Consider the following 15,666-nt stretch of genomic DNA (forward strand, 5'->3'; position numbering starts at 1 on the left):
ACACCTAAATCTGAGCTATATGGTGAGACAGTTGTCCTTAAAGGGGAAATACAGTGAAATCCCTTTCAGACATGTCATAGACAAAGGAGAGAAGAAAACCATTGCAACCTTTTTGTTTTTGGACTGATTTCCAGAATTAAGACTCTATAGACTCTGTCTCACCCCACAATAAATTTAGACTGAGACCAGACTCCCAAAATAATACAGACCACAGACCAGACCCCTTAAATAAATTCAGACCCCAGACCAGTCTGCCTAACTAAATACAGACCCAGATCAGACCCTAAATAAATGTAGACCTCAGATCCCCTAAATATATACAACCCCCAGATCTTCTAAATACAGACTCCAGACCAGACCCCCTAAATATATACAACCCCCAGATCTTCTAAATACAGACTCCAGACCAGACCCCCTAAATATATACAGATCCCACATCCAATAATAACAGACCCCAGATCCCTATACAAATATGTACCCCCCAAAATAAATGCAGATCCCCAAAATACAGACCCCAGACCAGACTCTGCAGATGTTCACCTCTCCTACTTGCTGCAGCTTGCAGTCCTTTTCACCCTCAGGTGCCCCTGCAAACTATGTCCTAGATGTTGTCTGCAGCAGTGCTTGGGCATAAGTGGTCCTGCAGGAACAAGGAGACGTAAATAGTCAGGACCTGTCGGGTGTTTTGAGGGTCCAGGAGGTCTCCTCTTCCAGGAGAGTTGCTAAGGATAATTTAGATTGACTGAAACCATTTGCCACTGCTCAAGAAATTCATTTCTGAAAATCTCACACCTTCTAAATGTGAAAAGATGAAGGGGGTGGCAGGCCGGCTCAATTCACCAACGAAGCAAGCCCCCTTCTCTGTCAGATTCATTCATAAAGATTACATAGTTAAAGTATATCACTGAGTTTTAATAGGTTTCCTCTGACAACCCCTTTAAGAATACTGTCATTCATACGAACGGTTTTTGGCTGGAATGTGGTGTCCGATTTCTAGTAAAGTCACTTTTGTATTATTTGTACACTTGTGCACTAACTTAACAATTAGGTAATTATTGTAATTGATATCAGTATATATTGTTGGCACATTGGCACTTTTTGTATTGCTTGAATAAAGTCCCAGTAAGGGCCCATTCACACGTCCGTAGAATGGGTCCGGATCCGTTCCCCAACATTGCGGAACGAATCCGGACCCATTCATTCTTTATGGGGTCGGAAGAGATGCGGACAGAACACAGTGTGCTGTCCGCATCCACATTTCCGGAGCGCAGCCCCGATCTTCCGGTCTGCGGCTCCCGAAAAAATAGAACATGTTCTATTCTTGTCCGCAATTGCGGACAAGAATAGGCAGTTCTATAGGGGTGCCGGCCGGGTGTATTGCGGATCCGCAATACACTACGGACATGTGAATGGACCCTAAGAGGTCTGAAGCGTTGCATGGGTGACTAAAGGACACACTTCTTTCACCATATAGAGGTTTAATATATAAAACTTATTTATTTATATAGTGTCAACATATTGTGCAGCACTTTAGATACATTTGGGGAGATTTATCAAACCTGTTGTAAAGGGAAAATGGCTTAGCTTCTCATCGCAACCAATCAGATTCCACCTTTCATTTTCCAAAGGAGCTCTGATAAATGAAAGGTGGAATCTGATTGGTTGCTGTGGGCAACTAAGCCACTTTTCCTTTACAACAGTTTTTGATAAATGTGCTCCATTGTCAACACTCGCTGACCCCAGTGAAGCTCAAAATCGAAGTTCTCTATCAGTATTGGAGTGTGAAAGGAAACAAATGCAATCACTGGGAGACCATACAAACTCCATGCAGATGTTATATACATGGCCCACACCTGGTAGGGTTAGATACACAGCTCAGCTGATTCCAGATTGTTTAGCAGGACATTCTTCATTGTAGTCGGGCAGGGCACGTCCCCGTCACCATGACAACCAGCTTGTTGATAGGCAGAGCACATCTCCACTCCTGGGCTGAGAAACCTGCAAACGCACACTAGGGAAGCAGAAAGGGGTTCTGCAGTTTGTTTAAACTGATGATCTATCCTCTGGATAGATCATCAGCATCTGATCGACTGGGGTCCGACACCCGGGACCCCCGCTAATCAGCTGTTTGAGAAGGTAGTGGCGCCCCACCCTTCTCACTGTTTACTGCAGGCCCAGTGACGTCACAACTTGTATCAACTGGCCTGGGCGCGGCTAAGCTCCATTCAAGTCAACAGAGCTTAGCCCAGGCCAGTTGATACTAGTCGTGACGTCACTGGGCCTGCGGTAAACAGCGAGAAGGGTCGCGACGCTCCTGGAAAGCCGCGCCTTCTCAAACAGCTGATCGGCGGGGGTCCCGGGTGTCGGACCCCCGCCGATTAGATGCTGATGATTTATCCAGAGGATAGATCATCAGTTTAAACAAACTGCAGAACCCCTTTAAATATTGAAATAAATAAATTGCTTGGCATGGAGGAAGATCAGATACAATACATAGATTAGCAGGGCCTTACAAAGCCTACAGAGCACCTCAGTGCACCTACTGTACTCCAGCAGCCAACTGCATAACTGCATATTTACAACCTGGTACAGAAAGGAGATAAAGGGAGGACACAGCCAGTTATGTAACATCCTGAGAAGTGACATGGTTTAATTTTTACAAGACATTTGGTCACACACAGGTGCATATAGCTTTACACAGGACTTTAGATACACAGCACTCAGTAAAAATGGTCATGCCAGGATATGAAACTTAATGGCATACTGATCAGCCATGGAGACCCCTTGCCTCAGGTGTAACAGAGCACAAGCTGTGGAGGGGGCACAGCCAAGTTCCTTAAATACTCTCCAGAAAGTTGCCAGGAAGTTCAAGGATAAGAAAACTAGGTCAATTTGCTCCAAAGTGATGATGCCAAGGGCATGGCTTATTCTCTGACCTGGGAAATCCTGTAGGCCTGGCTTAGAGTGGAATTCATTCTTGTAAGGCCTTAGGATCTCCATCAAACCACAGAGGTACTGGGAGATAGATACAGGGGATGGGTGTCGGGTGGTCAAAATAGTCTTCTGTACCAGAGCAATAGGGTTTGGAGTGGGAGCAGACGGTTTCAAGGGTTGCAGATAACTAGAGATTCCCTGGAGATCCCATATTATTTCTTTCTGGTAGAATCCTTGCTGGCCACCTATTCTGCCAGTTCATACAGACAGAATCCATGGCCTGCTGATCCTCTTACAGTCATGTTTAGTGCTCTAGACTAGGGTGTCAAGTCTTCATCTTCATCAAAGGGGGCCTTTCACCACTCCTGACATGTCTTTTTAGTAACCAATTGTCTTCCACAGTTAATGACCATTCTGTAGTATGTAGTCTTAAAGGGACACTGACAGGCCTTCTGAGCATAATTAGCTCTTTATATGCCCCCCTAGGTCTTATAATAAGTTCCCAATTCATATAAGTATTATCCCTGTGCGCATTATAAAACGTTAAAAATAATCTTTATAATCACCTCTCCTTTCTGCCCAAGGGGCGTTCTTTGTGGCGCATTTGTGCCCAGCCGCGTCCCAACTGCCGGGTCCTTAGACACGCCCATCTCATTAGTATTCACTTGGCGCAATGTGATCCCGGCGAGCGAGGGTGCCGGGCGCATGCGCAGTATCTCCGAATGTCGGGGACTGAGAAATACCGCCCAGCGAAGTGAATACTAATGAGATGGGCGTGTCTAAGGATCCGGCAGTTGGGACGCGGCTGGGTACAAATGCGCCGCAAAGAACGCCCCTTGGGCAGAAAGGAGAGGTGATTATAAAGATTATTTTTAACGTTTTATAATGCGCACAGGGATAATACTTATATGAATTGGGAACTTATTATAAGACCTAGGGGGGCATATAAAGAGCTAACTATGCTCAGAAGGCCTGTCAGTGTCCCTTTAAGACTCAATGTTGTTGCTAATTGGCTGTTGCCAGTTGGGGTGTGTGTGTGGGGGGGGGGGGGGGGGAGTGAATGGGACGTTCCTGCATAGTTTAACACTGTCCAATTATTGCTGCAAGTGGCAGACTGTGCCAGGACACAATGTTAAACTGTTAAAACCTAGTTGCCAATACATTCATAAACTTCATGTAGGAATAATTGAATCGTTACTGCATGGGGAATGCAGGTAGTTACTAAAGCAGACATGTCAGGAGAAGTAGAAGGTCCTCTTTAACCCCCACAAAAAGTTGTTGAAAATGCTGCAGGAAGATCCCCAGGTCTTTGTTCCCAGAATAGTCAGAACTAGGAGTAGAACAACAAGAACTAGGTGAACAAAACCAAGGGTCAGGGTTAATTAGGATCAGAAGCACCAGGACCCAGATCCAGGAAAGGGTAAGAACCTGCATCAGCAGGTAAGGTGCGGCAGATGTTTCCTCTTTGAAGCAGATCTGTCATTAGACTATGTTGCTGTGTTTAAGGGCAGAATAGTATTGGGACAGATCTGATCTCCTATTACCCAGAATGGCACAAAATGAGCGATTAGAAAAGACACATTAAGGTAACATAGGTTGGTTTAGGTATTCTCAGTTACGTTCAGCACTGCTTAGCACAAAAGAGAACGAGTGCTTAGAAATAGATAACTGCACAGTGCTGAATCATGTGCTGGGGAAGGCCAAGGTCTCCCAACTATATGAATCACTAATCAGGACCCGTTTAAAGAAGCTTAGCTCTCAGAGCCAAAGGACATGGGGAGCTGATTTCCCGATGATTGATCAAATTGATTGGAGTTGAGAGTTTGAGACATGTTTCACATAATTTTATTCACATATTAGTACAGTTTAATATTTTGCACAGGTTATATATCACCCCTCTTTGGTTGAATAAATGTGGTTTAAGGGAGACTTCTAATTGTCCACGATGTGACTTTCCAAGGGCAGATTGTCTACATATGCTCTGGCCTTGTCCAGAGTTAAAAGAATATTGGGACTTCATTTATAACCATATCACCTAAAAACTGAAGTTGCCAATTCCGTTCACAGCACAGTGTTTGATTTTGAATGACTTGTCTAAGGTCAACTGTCTCAATTCTAAAAAGATATTGTTGACTAGAATAATGTTTCTGGCTGGACTATTAATTCTATGACTTTGGTTTTCATGAATTACTCCATGTTTCGACTCCTGGCTAAACCTGGTGAATAAGGTGAAAAGGTATGAAAATATCCTTTAGGGAAAGAAATATTGGGGATATTGGGGAAAAATGGACTAAGGTATGGGTAATATGGAAGTTGTAGGGAGATGAGTTATCTTGGTGTGATTGCCATGGCCACTTTCCATCTCTCCCCCCTCCCTCCTCTTTTAATTTTTTTTATTTTAATTTTTTTGAGACGCATTGCAAGGGAAAGAAGGGGGAAAAAGAAAAGGGGTAATCGGTTAATAAATAATAATTGTAATAATTTTGTTTTTGATCTGCACGGATGTATTTTATTGGTGAGTAGATAATATTTAGTTGTAAATTATGTATATAAACTATACTGTGTTTACTTTTTAAGGATTAATTATGTTTAAAATTAACTGTGATTTTCAAGAGAAAAAATAATCTTAAAAAAAAAAGAAAAAAAGAAAAGGCACAGGACACAAAGCCTTGCTTTAAATAGACCGCCAGGCAACACATCCTCCACTGGCGCTAGTTGACCTGACAACCTGAAACTGCTTTGCAGCCAGAGGAGAGAAACAGTCCAATCAAGCTGCACCTTGGCAGAAGATAGAAGGAGCAGCAGAGGAGGAAGTGTCTGGTTGCCTAGCGACAGCTGGAGCCAAAACCACTTGTTAGCGCTGTTCTATACTGTACATGTGCATGAAAAAGTTTGGGCACCTCTGGCCAAAAATTACTGTTACTGTGAACAGTTAAGCAAGTTGAAGATGAAATGATCTCCAAAAGGCATAACGTTAACCCCTTAAAGGGTTTCTATCACTTCGTTTCACCTATTTAGCTTTCAGACACTAGCGATCCGCTAGTGTCTGCTTTATCTAACCATCCTAATATAAGAGCTTATTGTCCTGCCGTTTAGCTAAAAAAATAACTTATATAGATATGCAAATGAGCCTCTAGGTGCTATGGGGGCGTGATTAGCACCTAGAGGCTCCGTCTACCTTAACAAACTGCCGCCGCCCAGCGCGTCCCTCCAGCCCGCCCATCTCCTCCGGAATGCGATGCTCCTCGTATTCGGCGCATGCGCAGTGAATGTCTGATCGCTTCCCCGCTCAGACATCTCCACTGCGCCTGTTCCTCGGAGCACTATGACGTCATCAGCGCAGGCGCAGTGGAGATGTCTGAGCAGGGAAGCGATCAGACATTCACTGCGCATGCGCCGAATACGAGGAGCATCGCATTCCGGAGGAGATGGGCGGGCTGGAGGGACGCGCTGGGCGGCGGCAGTTTGTTAAGGTAGACGGAGCCTCTAGGTGCTAATCACGCCCCCATAGCACCTAGAGGCTCATTTGCATATCTATATAAGTTATTTTTTTTAGCTAAACGGCAGGACAATAAGCTCTTATATTAGGATGGTCAGATAAAGCAGACACTAGCGGATCGCTAGTGTCTGAAAGCTAAATAGGTGAAACGAAGTGATAGAAACCCTTTAAGGACTCAGCCCTATTTCACCTTAAGGACTTGGCCATTTTTTGCAAATCTGACCAGTGTCACTTTAAGTGCTGATAACTTTAAAACGCTTTAACTTATCCAGGCCATTCTGAGTTTGGTTTTTCCTCACAAATGACACTGCTAAAATGTAGTAAAAAAAAAATTTTTTATATATTTTTTTAAAAATACCAAATTTACCAAAAATTTGTAAAAAATTGCAAATTTCCAAGTTTCAATTTTTCTACTTCTATAATACAAAGTAATACCTCCAAAAATAGTTATTACTTTACATTCCCCATATGTCTACTTCATGATTGGATCATTTTGGGAATGATATTTTATTTTTTGGGGATGTTACAAGGCTTAGAAGTTTAGAAACAAATCTTGAAGTTTTTCTGAAATTTTCAAAAACCCAATTTTTAGGGACCCCCATTCTATAAACTACACCCCTCAAGGTATTCAAAACTGATTTTACAAACTTTGTTAACCCTTTAGGTGTTCTACAAGAATTAATGGAAAATAGAGATACAATTTCAAAATTTCACTTTTTTGGCAGATTTTCCATTTTAATAATTTTTTTCCAGTTACAAAGCAAGGGTTAACAGCCAAACAAAACTCAATATTTATGGCCCTGATTCTGTAGTTTACAAAAACACCCCATATGTGGTCGTAAACTGCTGTACGGGCACACGGCAGGGCGCAGAACTAAAGGAATGCCATACGGTTTTTGGAAGGCAGGTTTTGCTGGACTGGTTTTTTTGACACCATGTCCCATTTGAAGCCTGATGCAGGGGGGTGGATCTCACAGGCTCTTCACCGGAAGGCAGCGCGATGCCTTCCTTAGACATCGCGCTGCCTTCCATGCCATCGGGTCCCCCCCACAGCCGCATGGGGACCCGATGGCACGCCGCACAGCCGCCGCAACCACAGGTAAAGCCACAAACTACAGGTCTGAATTGACCTGCGGTTTGCGGCGATCGCCGATACGGGGGGGTCACATGACCCCCCCCGGCGTTGTGACAGGATGCCCGCTGAATGATTTCAGCAGGCATCCTGTTCCGATTAACCCCCGCCGCAATCGCGGTTTAAACCCATGACGTACCGGTACGTCATGGGTCCTTAAGGACTCGGGAAACATGCCGTAACGGTACGTCATGCGTCCCTAAGGGGTTAAAGATGACACTTTTCAACATTTTAAGCAATATCAGTGTATTATTTTGGTTTTGGATAATTATGGCGTGAATAAAGGAAAGGAGTACCTTGTAAAAATGTTGGAACCCAAGGAGATTTGAGCGCGCAGATAACTTTAACCAAGGTCTCAGACCTTAAATAGCGTGTTAGGGTGCTGGCACATGGTGCAGTTCTCACATGCATTCAGGATGCAGTTTTTTATTGTAGCTAGCTGAAATTAATGAAATCATTCCCACCATGCAGAACACCAGGGTTTAACGTTTTCGCTACCAGCGCTGTACATGTATGGCGCTGGAGCGATGGGCAAAAATGGCGCCTGCTTGCTGTGCAGCGGGCGTCATGGCTGGCGGGTCTCCAGCGGGTTTCAAACGGCAGAGACCCGTGGCTAATTACCACGATCAGCAATAATGCGCTAGGTCTTGCTGAAGAGACCTTAGGCATTTTAAGGTGCAATTCTTATTTTGGCCAGCAGGTGGCAGGCCAACATAAGAAATTAGCAATTCAGATATTTAAATGGACGTAAAAAAAATCCATGAATGTTCAGAATTAAAAACCCAAGAAATCCTTCTTTTTGGCTCATCTGCTGGTGGCCAGAAGATAGATGAGAACTGAAGTACCTATGGTAAATGAGTGGATAAACACGATGAATTTACATAGATCCATTGAGAAAGCAGGCTATATTAAATTAAACAAAATGCATATTCATAGTAGATTATGGAGTAAATGTAAGACTTTTATAGATAAGTAGAAGGACTGGGGGGGGGGGAGGGAGAGAAAGAGGGAAGAAGTGAATGTAATATTTTTTTTAATTATTATTATATATTTTTTTCCTTCTTGCTCTCGAGGGTGGGTGGCGGGATTTATACATAAAATCTGCATGTACGATTTACTACGTTTGTCAAAGATGTTTATGTACGTTTTACAAAATTTGTATGTATAATTTATGGCCGGAATAAAGATGATTAACAAAAATAATAATTGGATTTTGTAGGCTCAAATGTGAGCTTCAAAATCATAACAAAAAAGTAAAAAAAAACTGTTTAAAAATACAGTATATTTAAAAAAAATGTTTAAATCACCCCCCTATAAAATAAAATAAATAAATACATAAATAACAAAAAATATAAACATCATGGGTATCACCGGGACTGAAAACCCAGTACTATTAAAGGGTTTCTACCACTTCGTTTCACATAATTAGCTGTCAGACACTAGCGATTCGGTAGTGTCTGCTCTGCCAAACCATCCTAATATAATAGCTTTTGGGGCAGCCGTTTTGCTAAAAAAATAACTTTCATTAATATGCTAATGAGCCTCTAGGTGCTATGGGGGCATCATTAGCACCTAGAGGCTCGGTCTACCTTCACAAACTGCCACCGCCCAGCGCGTCCCTCCAGCCCGCCCATCTCCTCCTGAATGCGATCCTCCCTGTGAGCGCCTGTATTCGGCGCATGCGCAGTGAATGTCTGACCGCTTCCCTGCTCAGATATCTCCACTGCGCCTGTTCCTCGGAGCACTATGACGTCATCGCGCAGGCGCAGTGGAGATGTCTGAGCAGGGAAGCGGTCAGACATTCACTGCGCATGCGCCGAATACATACGCTCACAGGGAGGATCGCATTCCGGAGGAGATGGGCGGGCTGGAGGGACGCGCTGGGCGGCGGCAGTTTATGAAGGTAGACCGAGCCTCTAGGTGCTAATGACGCCCCCATAGCACCTAGAGGCTCATTAGCATATTAATACAAGTTCTTTTTTTAGCCAAACGGCTGCCCCAAAAGCTATTATATTAGGATGGTTTGGCAGAGCAGACACTAGCGGATCGCTAGTGTCTGACAGCTAATTATGTGAAACGAAGTGATAGAAACCCTTTAAAATATAAAAATATTTTTCCAATACGGCCAATTTTTTTTTCAAAGTTTAAGTTTATTTAGACATAAAAAAAACTATACATATGTGGTATCATTGTAATCATACTGATCCAGAGAATGAAGGGCATGGGTCAGTTTTGCTGCAATCAGAACACTGTGTGAACCAAAACCGGAAAACGGTGGAGGAATTGCTTTTTTTCCAATTACACCCCATTTGGAATTTTTACCACTTCCCACTACATTGTATGCCATAATAAATGGTGGCATTAGAAAGTACAACTTGTCCTGCAAAAAATAAGCCCTCATACAGCTATGTGAACGGAAAAATAAAAAAAAGTTATGGCTCAAGGAAGATAGGGAAGAAAAATTAAAACGAAAAAACCTCCGGCATCCTAAGGGTTAATGAGGCTGCTAAACTGGCTAAATTGCAAACTGCATCCTGAATGCATATCAGAACTGCACTGTGTGCCAGCACCCTTAGGCCCCTTTTACACAAGCGAGTTCGCATCACGCATTGCACCCGCGAGGAAAACGCATTGCGCCCGCAATGAATCCGGACCCATTCATTTCAATGTGTCTGTGTACATGAGCGTTTTTCACGCATCACTTGTACGTTGCGTGAAAATCGCAGCATGTCATATATTCTGCGTTTTTCACGTAGCCCTGGCCCCATAGAAGTGAATGGGGCTGCATGAAAATCACATCGCATCCGCAAGCAAGTACGGATACGATGCGTTTTTTTTACTGATGGTTGCTAGGAGATGTTTGTAAACCTTCAGTTTTTTATCATGCGCGTGAAAAGCGCATCAATGCACATTGCACCCGCGCTAAAAAAGCTGAACAACTGAATGCAATCGCAGACAAAACTGACTGAATTTGCTTGCGAAATCGCGCATTTTTAACTGAACTCATCCAGACCTAATCCGTCACGCTCGTCTGAAAGGGGCCTTAAGGTCCAGGCTTGTTAACAATCATCTTTAGGAAAGACCAGGTGATGTAAATTTCAAAGCTTTATAAATAGCCCAGACTCCTCTAACCTTGTCCCAAAAAAACAGTATCCATGGGTTCTTCTAAGCAGCTGCCTAACAATCTGAGAATGGTAGAGGCCGACAAAGCAGGAGAAGGCTATAAGAAGATAGCAACGTGTTTTCAGGTTGCCATCTCCTCATTTCGAAATGTACTTAAGAAATGATAGGTAACATGAACAGTTCAGGTCAAGAGAAGGTCTGGAAGACCAATTAAAATTTCAGAGACAGCTGCTCGTAGGATTGCTAGAAAGGTAAATCAAAATCATTGCTTGACTGCAAAAGACCTTCAGGAAGATTTAGCAGACTTTGCCGTTGTGGTACATTGCTCTACTTTTTAGCAACACCTCCACAAATGCGGCCTTCATGGAAGAGTCATAAGAATAAAAACCTCTCTTGTGTCCCCACCACAAAATTCAGTGTTAGAAGTTGGCAATAGAACAGCAAGGGGAACATTTCACAGGTAGAGGAAATAATGGATTCAATGAAATTCCAGAAAATTCTGGAAGTAAATATAACACCAACTGTAAAAAAGTCTACAAATGGATAATGATCCTAAACACACCTCAAAATCCACAATAGACAACCTCAAAAGGCGCAAGCCTACAGTTCCCTTACAGTCCTCTGAACTGAACATCATTGAAAATCTGTGGATACATCTCAATAGAGTAGTGCATGCAAGATGGTCCATAAATCTCCCAGAACTGGAAGAATTTTGCAAGGAGTAATGGCTGAAAAGCCCTCAAGTAAGAACTGAAAGACTCTTGGCTTGCTACAAAAAGCATTTACAACAGGGGTGCATAACCTGTGGTCCGGGGGCCACATGCGGCCCTCAATACCATTCTGTGTGGCCCCCAACCATCTGGTAACAGACATGTATGTCTATGTCTTCTGGCTGCTCACATGTATCTTTCATGTATTCTCCCATTAGATGGGAGTATTAGAAGTGTAACTAGATATTTATGATATATACTATATGTTCAATATGCCATAAATATAGCTTTTCAGTTGGTAATACCCCTTTAAGTTTTAATTTTGCAGGTCTATTTGGGGGATCTAGGGTCTATTTTTTAAGGGGTGTGATGAAGTGGGTCATATGCACCACTTGAGATTTAAATGGGGGTTTCCAAGACTTTAGAAGTGATGACCTATTCATCGCTATATGATTGGTAGGGGTCGGACACCATGGACCCCCATGATCACCTGTTTGAGGAGGCAGCAGCTCTCGCAGTAGTGTCGCTGCCTTCTCACAACTTTTCCAATGCCAGTGAGTACCATACCAAGCACAGCTGCTATACTATGTACGGTGATGTACTTGGTGAACACGGAGGAGGCCGGCGCTGATGCCTTCTCAAACAGTTGATGGGCAGTTGTCCCCGGTGTCAGACCCCCACCGATCAGATACCGATGACCTATCCAGGGGATAGGTCATCTGTTCTTAAGTCTTGGAAAAGTCTTGGAAAACCCTTTAGGGTGGGACATGCCCTATATAAACATACAGCCCCATGATTTCTTCTTTCTGGTGTCAGATTCAGGATATCCTCTCCCTGGTTTTACAAAAAGATTTTCAGACCCACTTCTGTTTCTGCTGGCTGTTCCCCCTTTTAATCTCCCTAAACCTCATGTTAGGCTGCTCCACAGCTCACCCGTCTGTTCTGGACTTCCATATGATTGTTCAGGATGATCTATCCATTGAATATCTTATGACTTTGTTGAATAACACCTTGGATACATTTACTGGAACAAGGAACCATGGGATAATTACTGGGCTGATATTGGATGGATCTGGGGATATCACTTGACCATTACTGATATGTTAGTATTGCTTCCCTCAGTGGTATATCTGCCTTTTCCTCTTTTACTGTCTTTTCTGTGTCTGTTTTTTTTAATTTTCTTTCTTTTTTCTTTTGCTCTGAGGGAGATAATACCTAGCTCTAGTCATAGGCGTGCGCAGCCTATTGCATTAGGGTGTGCACCCTAAAGCACAAACACACACACAGTGCGCGCGTGTGTGTATATATAGCCTTTATGCCATTAGCCCCCATTATCAGCCCTTATACCTCATTAGCCCCCATTATGCCTCTTATTAGCCCCCATTATGCCTCTCATTAGCCCCTATTATGCCTCTCATTAGCCCCCATCATCAGCCTTTTTGCCTCATTAGCCCCCATCATCAGCCCTTATGCCTCATTAGCCCCATTATCAGCCCTTAGGCCTCATTAGCCCCAATTATGCCTCTCATTAGCCCCCATTATGCGCCTCATTAGCCCCCGATATGCGCCTTATTAGCCCCCATTATGCACCTCATTAGCCCCCATTATGCACCTCATTAGCCCCCATTATGCACCTCATTAGCCCCCATTATGCCCCTCATTAGCCTCATTTTTAAAAAAATAAAAAAACACTTACCTCTCTGCTCCTGGACGCTGCCACTCCTCGCCACCCGCGATCCTCTTCCTCCTGCTCTCGGCTGTGCTCTGAACTGGCGCGCACAGCGTGACGTCACAAAGCGTCTCACGCTGTGCGCAGCCCTGCACAGCCAACAGTCGAGGACCAGAAAGCGGTAAGCACATAGCGTTCACCGCTTCCTGGTCCTCCGGTACTAATGAGCGCTTCCAGAATGGAAGCACTTCATTAGTATATACCGGCCAGCAGGCTTGATTAGGGTGTACCCAGGCACACCTGGCACACCCCGTGCGCACGCCTATGGCTTTATTATAACCTACTATCAGGGGCGTAACTACCATAGCGGCAGACCATGCGACTGCTATGGGGCCAGGGCAAGAGGGGGCCCAGTCTTAGTTGGGATTATCTCCTCTTCTACTGGAGGTGAAAACTTGGTCAGGACTCTACTCTCTAAAAGGAACAACTTTTATTACATGAGGCAGTGGAAAAATGGCCCAAGGGTCATTGAAAGGGGTATAGGCAGAAACCCTTCTGTCCTGTGTCGGGGGGCCTTACTTCTCTATGTACACCACTACCTACTACTGCTTTTCTTTCTACGTACAGGTTAATACTAGATAACCAGATTGCTGGTCTTAATCGTTATTTGATGTGACATTGTGTTCATTGTGTATCCTCTACTCCAAGTTAACACTATGCCTTTTGTATCAACATATTTGGATACTCATGATATCATTTTGCTGGCTGTTGTTTATTAGCTTAACACTACTCATCTACATTTTTTTATTTTGTACATACTTTTTTATATATAAAAAAAGAATAAATATACAATAAAAAAAAAACATGTTGCTTAGCAAAATCACTTCTTCCTGATACTTCTCAAACTTCAAAATAGAAAGCTGTAACTGCAATGTCTTCTATTGTCCACTAGATTGATTCAGGAATGCTGCCTCCACCGACTGAATTTTCTCCAGAGGCTCAAAATTTGCCAAAGGTAAGAAAATAACATAAAACTGAACTCTGTCACATAATAATCGCTGACTAGGCTTATAGGTCCAAATTTATGTGCTAAATAATTTATTAATATATCTTTATAGTGGTCGAAGTTCTGACACAAAGAGCTCCAAATATCTTGTACAGATGCAGAGTCGTGCTCTAATACTGTCTGCCTGCGGTCACCACTAGAGGGAGGTTAGAAGCTTACTGTGTATACATGTTTTGTTAAAGGTTTAAAGGGATCCTGACATCAACATTATGCAGCCCGTACTAACGGCAGCTTAAAGTAGAGACAGGTGAGTTGATGTCAGCGGTCTGTCATTTAAAAGTTAAAAGTAAGTGGTTGCTGAGAACCAACATCAATCATTGCAGACTAGGCAAAAGGCAAAAGAGTCACGGCCACCTGATCAGAGTCATGGTTATTCATGAATTCCTGCTCTCCTGCCCACCTGCTGATGACTGACAGTCTTCTACCTAGCAGATAAAACAACGTCCAGCACAAACCGATTCTTTCAAGTCATTTGTGTTCCTTAAAAATACATCCAGTGAATAAGAGTTACGAGTAAGAACTGTAATGTTCGAAACGTGTTAACAAGATGGGGAAGTGGAGATTTTATTCACTGGATGTATTTTTAAGGAACACGAATGAAGACCAAAGCGACTTGAAAGAATCAGTTTGTGCTGGACGTTGTTTTATCTGCTATGAGATCCAAGGTTAACCTGCACCTGTCCGTGCACTAGAGGTAGAAGAAAGGTGAGCTCGACTTACTTTTTTATGCAGTCTTCTACCTAGTTTTCTCCCTTTCTCTCTAGGAGAGAACTGCCAGTCATCAGCAGATGGGGGGGGGGGGGGGGGGGGGTCCGGAGATTATAATAACCAGGACTCTTCTCAGGTAGACTTGACTCTTTTCAAGGCCTGGGCTGCAATGATTATGATGCTGGTTCTCGGCAACCACTTACTATTAGCTCATGTGTGACACAACGCTGAAATCAACATTTCTGTCAGTATTTTATGCTGCCCTTAGTGAGGTCAGCATAAAGTTGATGACAGGTTCCCTTTAAATGTTTTTTTTCAAGTGTTCAAGAAATTAAACTGGCTACAGGAAATGTTTTGAAATAAAAAATATAATATTACTCACCTGTTAAATGCCCCGCCACTCCAGGACCTCTTTTGGAATGACATATGAATGCTGCAGCCGATCACTGGTGTCCGTCCTCATGTCTCGCACATGCAAGTATTACTGCTGAAGTCACATGGATGTATGGCATATCACTCCAGGAAAAAATAAAATAAAAGTAATGTTTCATTATTTTTATTTTATAACACTTCCTGTGGCTATTTTATTTTTTTAAACTCTTAAGTTCATTGGGAGATGTATACATCTGTAAGCAGAGCTCCCCCTTGTGGTGACCACAGGCATCCACGATTTTGCCACTATAGTATAATGCTAATGTAATGATAAAGCCAAACTGTCGCCCAGCAAACGCGGCGTACCAGACACACTTTGCGCAAGCCGCCACACTCTTCACCCGCCTCAAACAGGAAAGGGGACTTTGGCAGAGCCCTTCCCAGGCATCAAAT

The 15,666-nt window shown here is 43.3% G+C and overlaps 1 protein-coding gene across 2 annotated transcripts in view; it reads left to right on the forward strand.

Annotated features, from left to right (window-relative positions):
* Positions 1–15,666, forward strand: part of LOC121003851 — a 263,153-nt gene that overhangs the window by 180,184 nt on the left and 67,303 nt on the right. Inside the window, exons 1-2 of one of the 2 annotated variants that reach the window (XM_040435789.1) lie at positions 1,972–2,021; positions 14,018–14,082. In XM_040435789.1, the coding sequence (XP_040291723.1) occupies positions 14,032–14,082 (51 nt within the window). In that variant the 5' untranslated portion in view covers positions 1,972–2,021; positions 14,018–14,031. Of the gene's footprint in view, positions 1–1,971; positions 2,022–14,017; positions 14,083–15,666 lie in introns of those variants that run through there. The other variant, XM_040435782.1, reaches the window with a different exon arrangement.

This window comes from Bufo bufo, chromosome 1 (assembly GCF_905171765.1).
Source record: "Bufo bufo chromosome 1, aBufBuf1.1, whole genome shotgun sequence".
In the NCBI taxonomy this organism is placed as follows: Eukaryota; Metazoa; Chordata; class Amphibia; order Anura; family Bufonidae; genus Bufo; species Bufo bufo.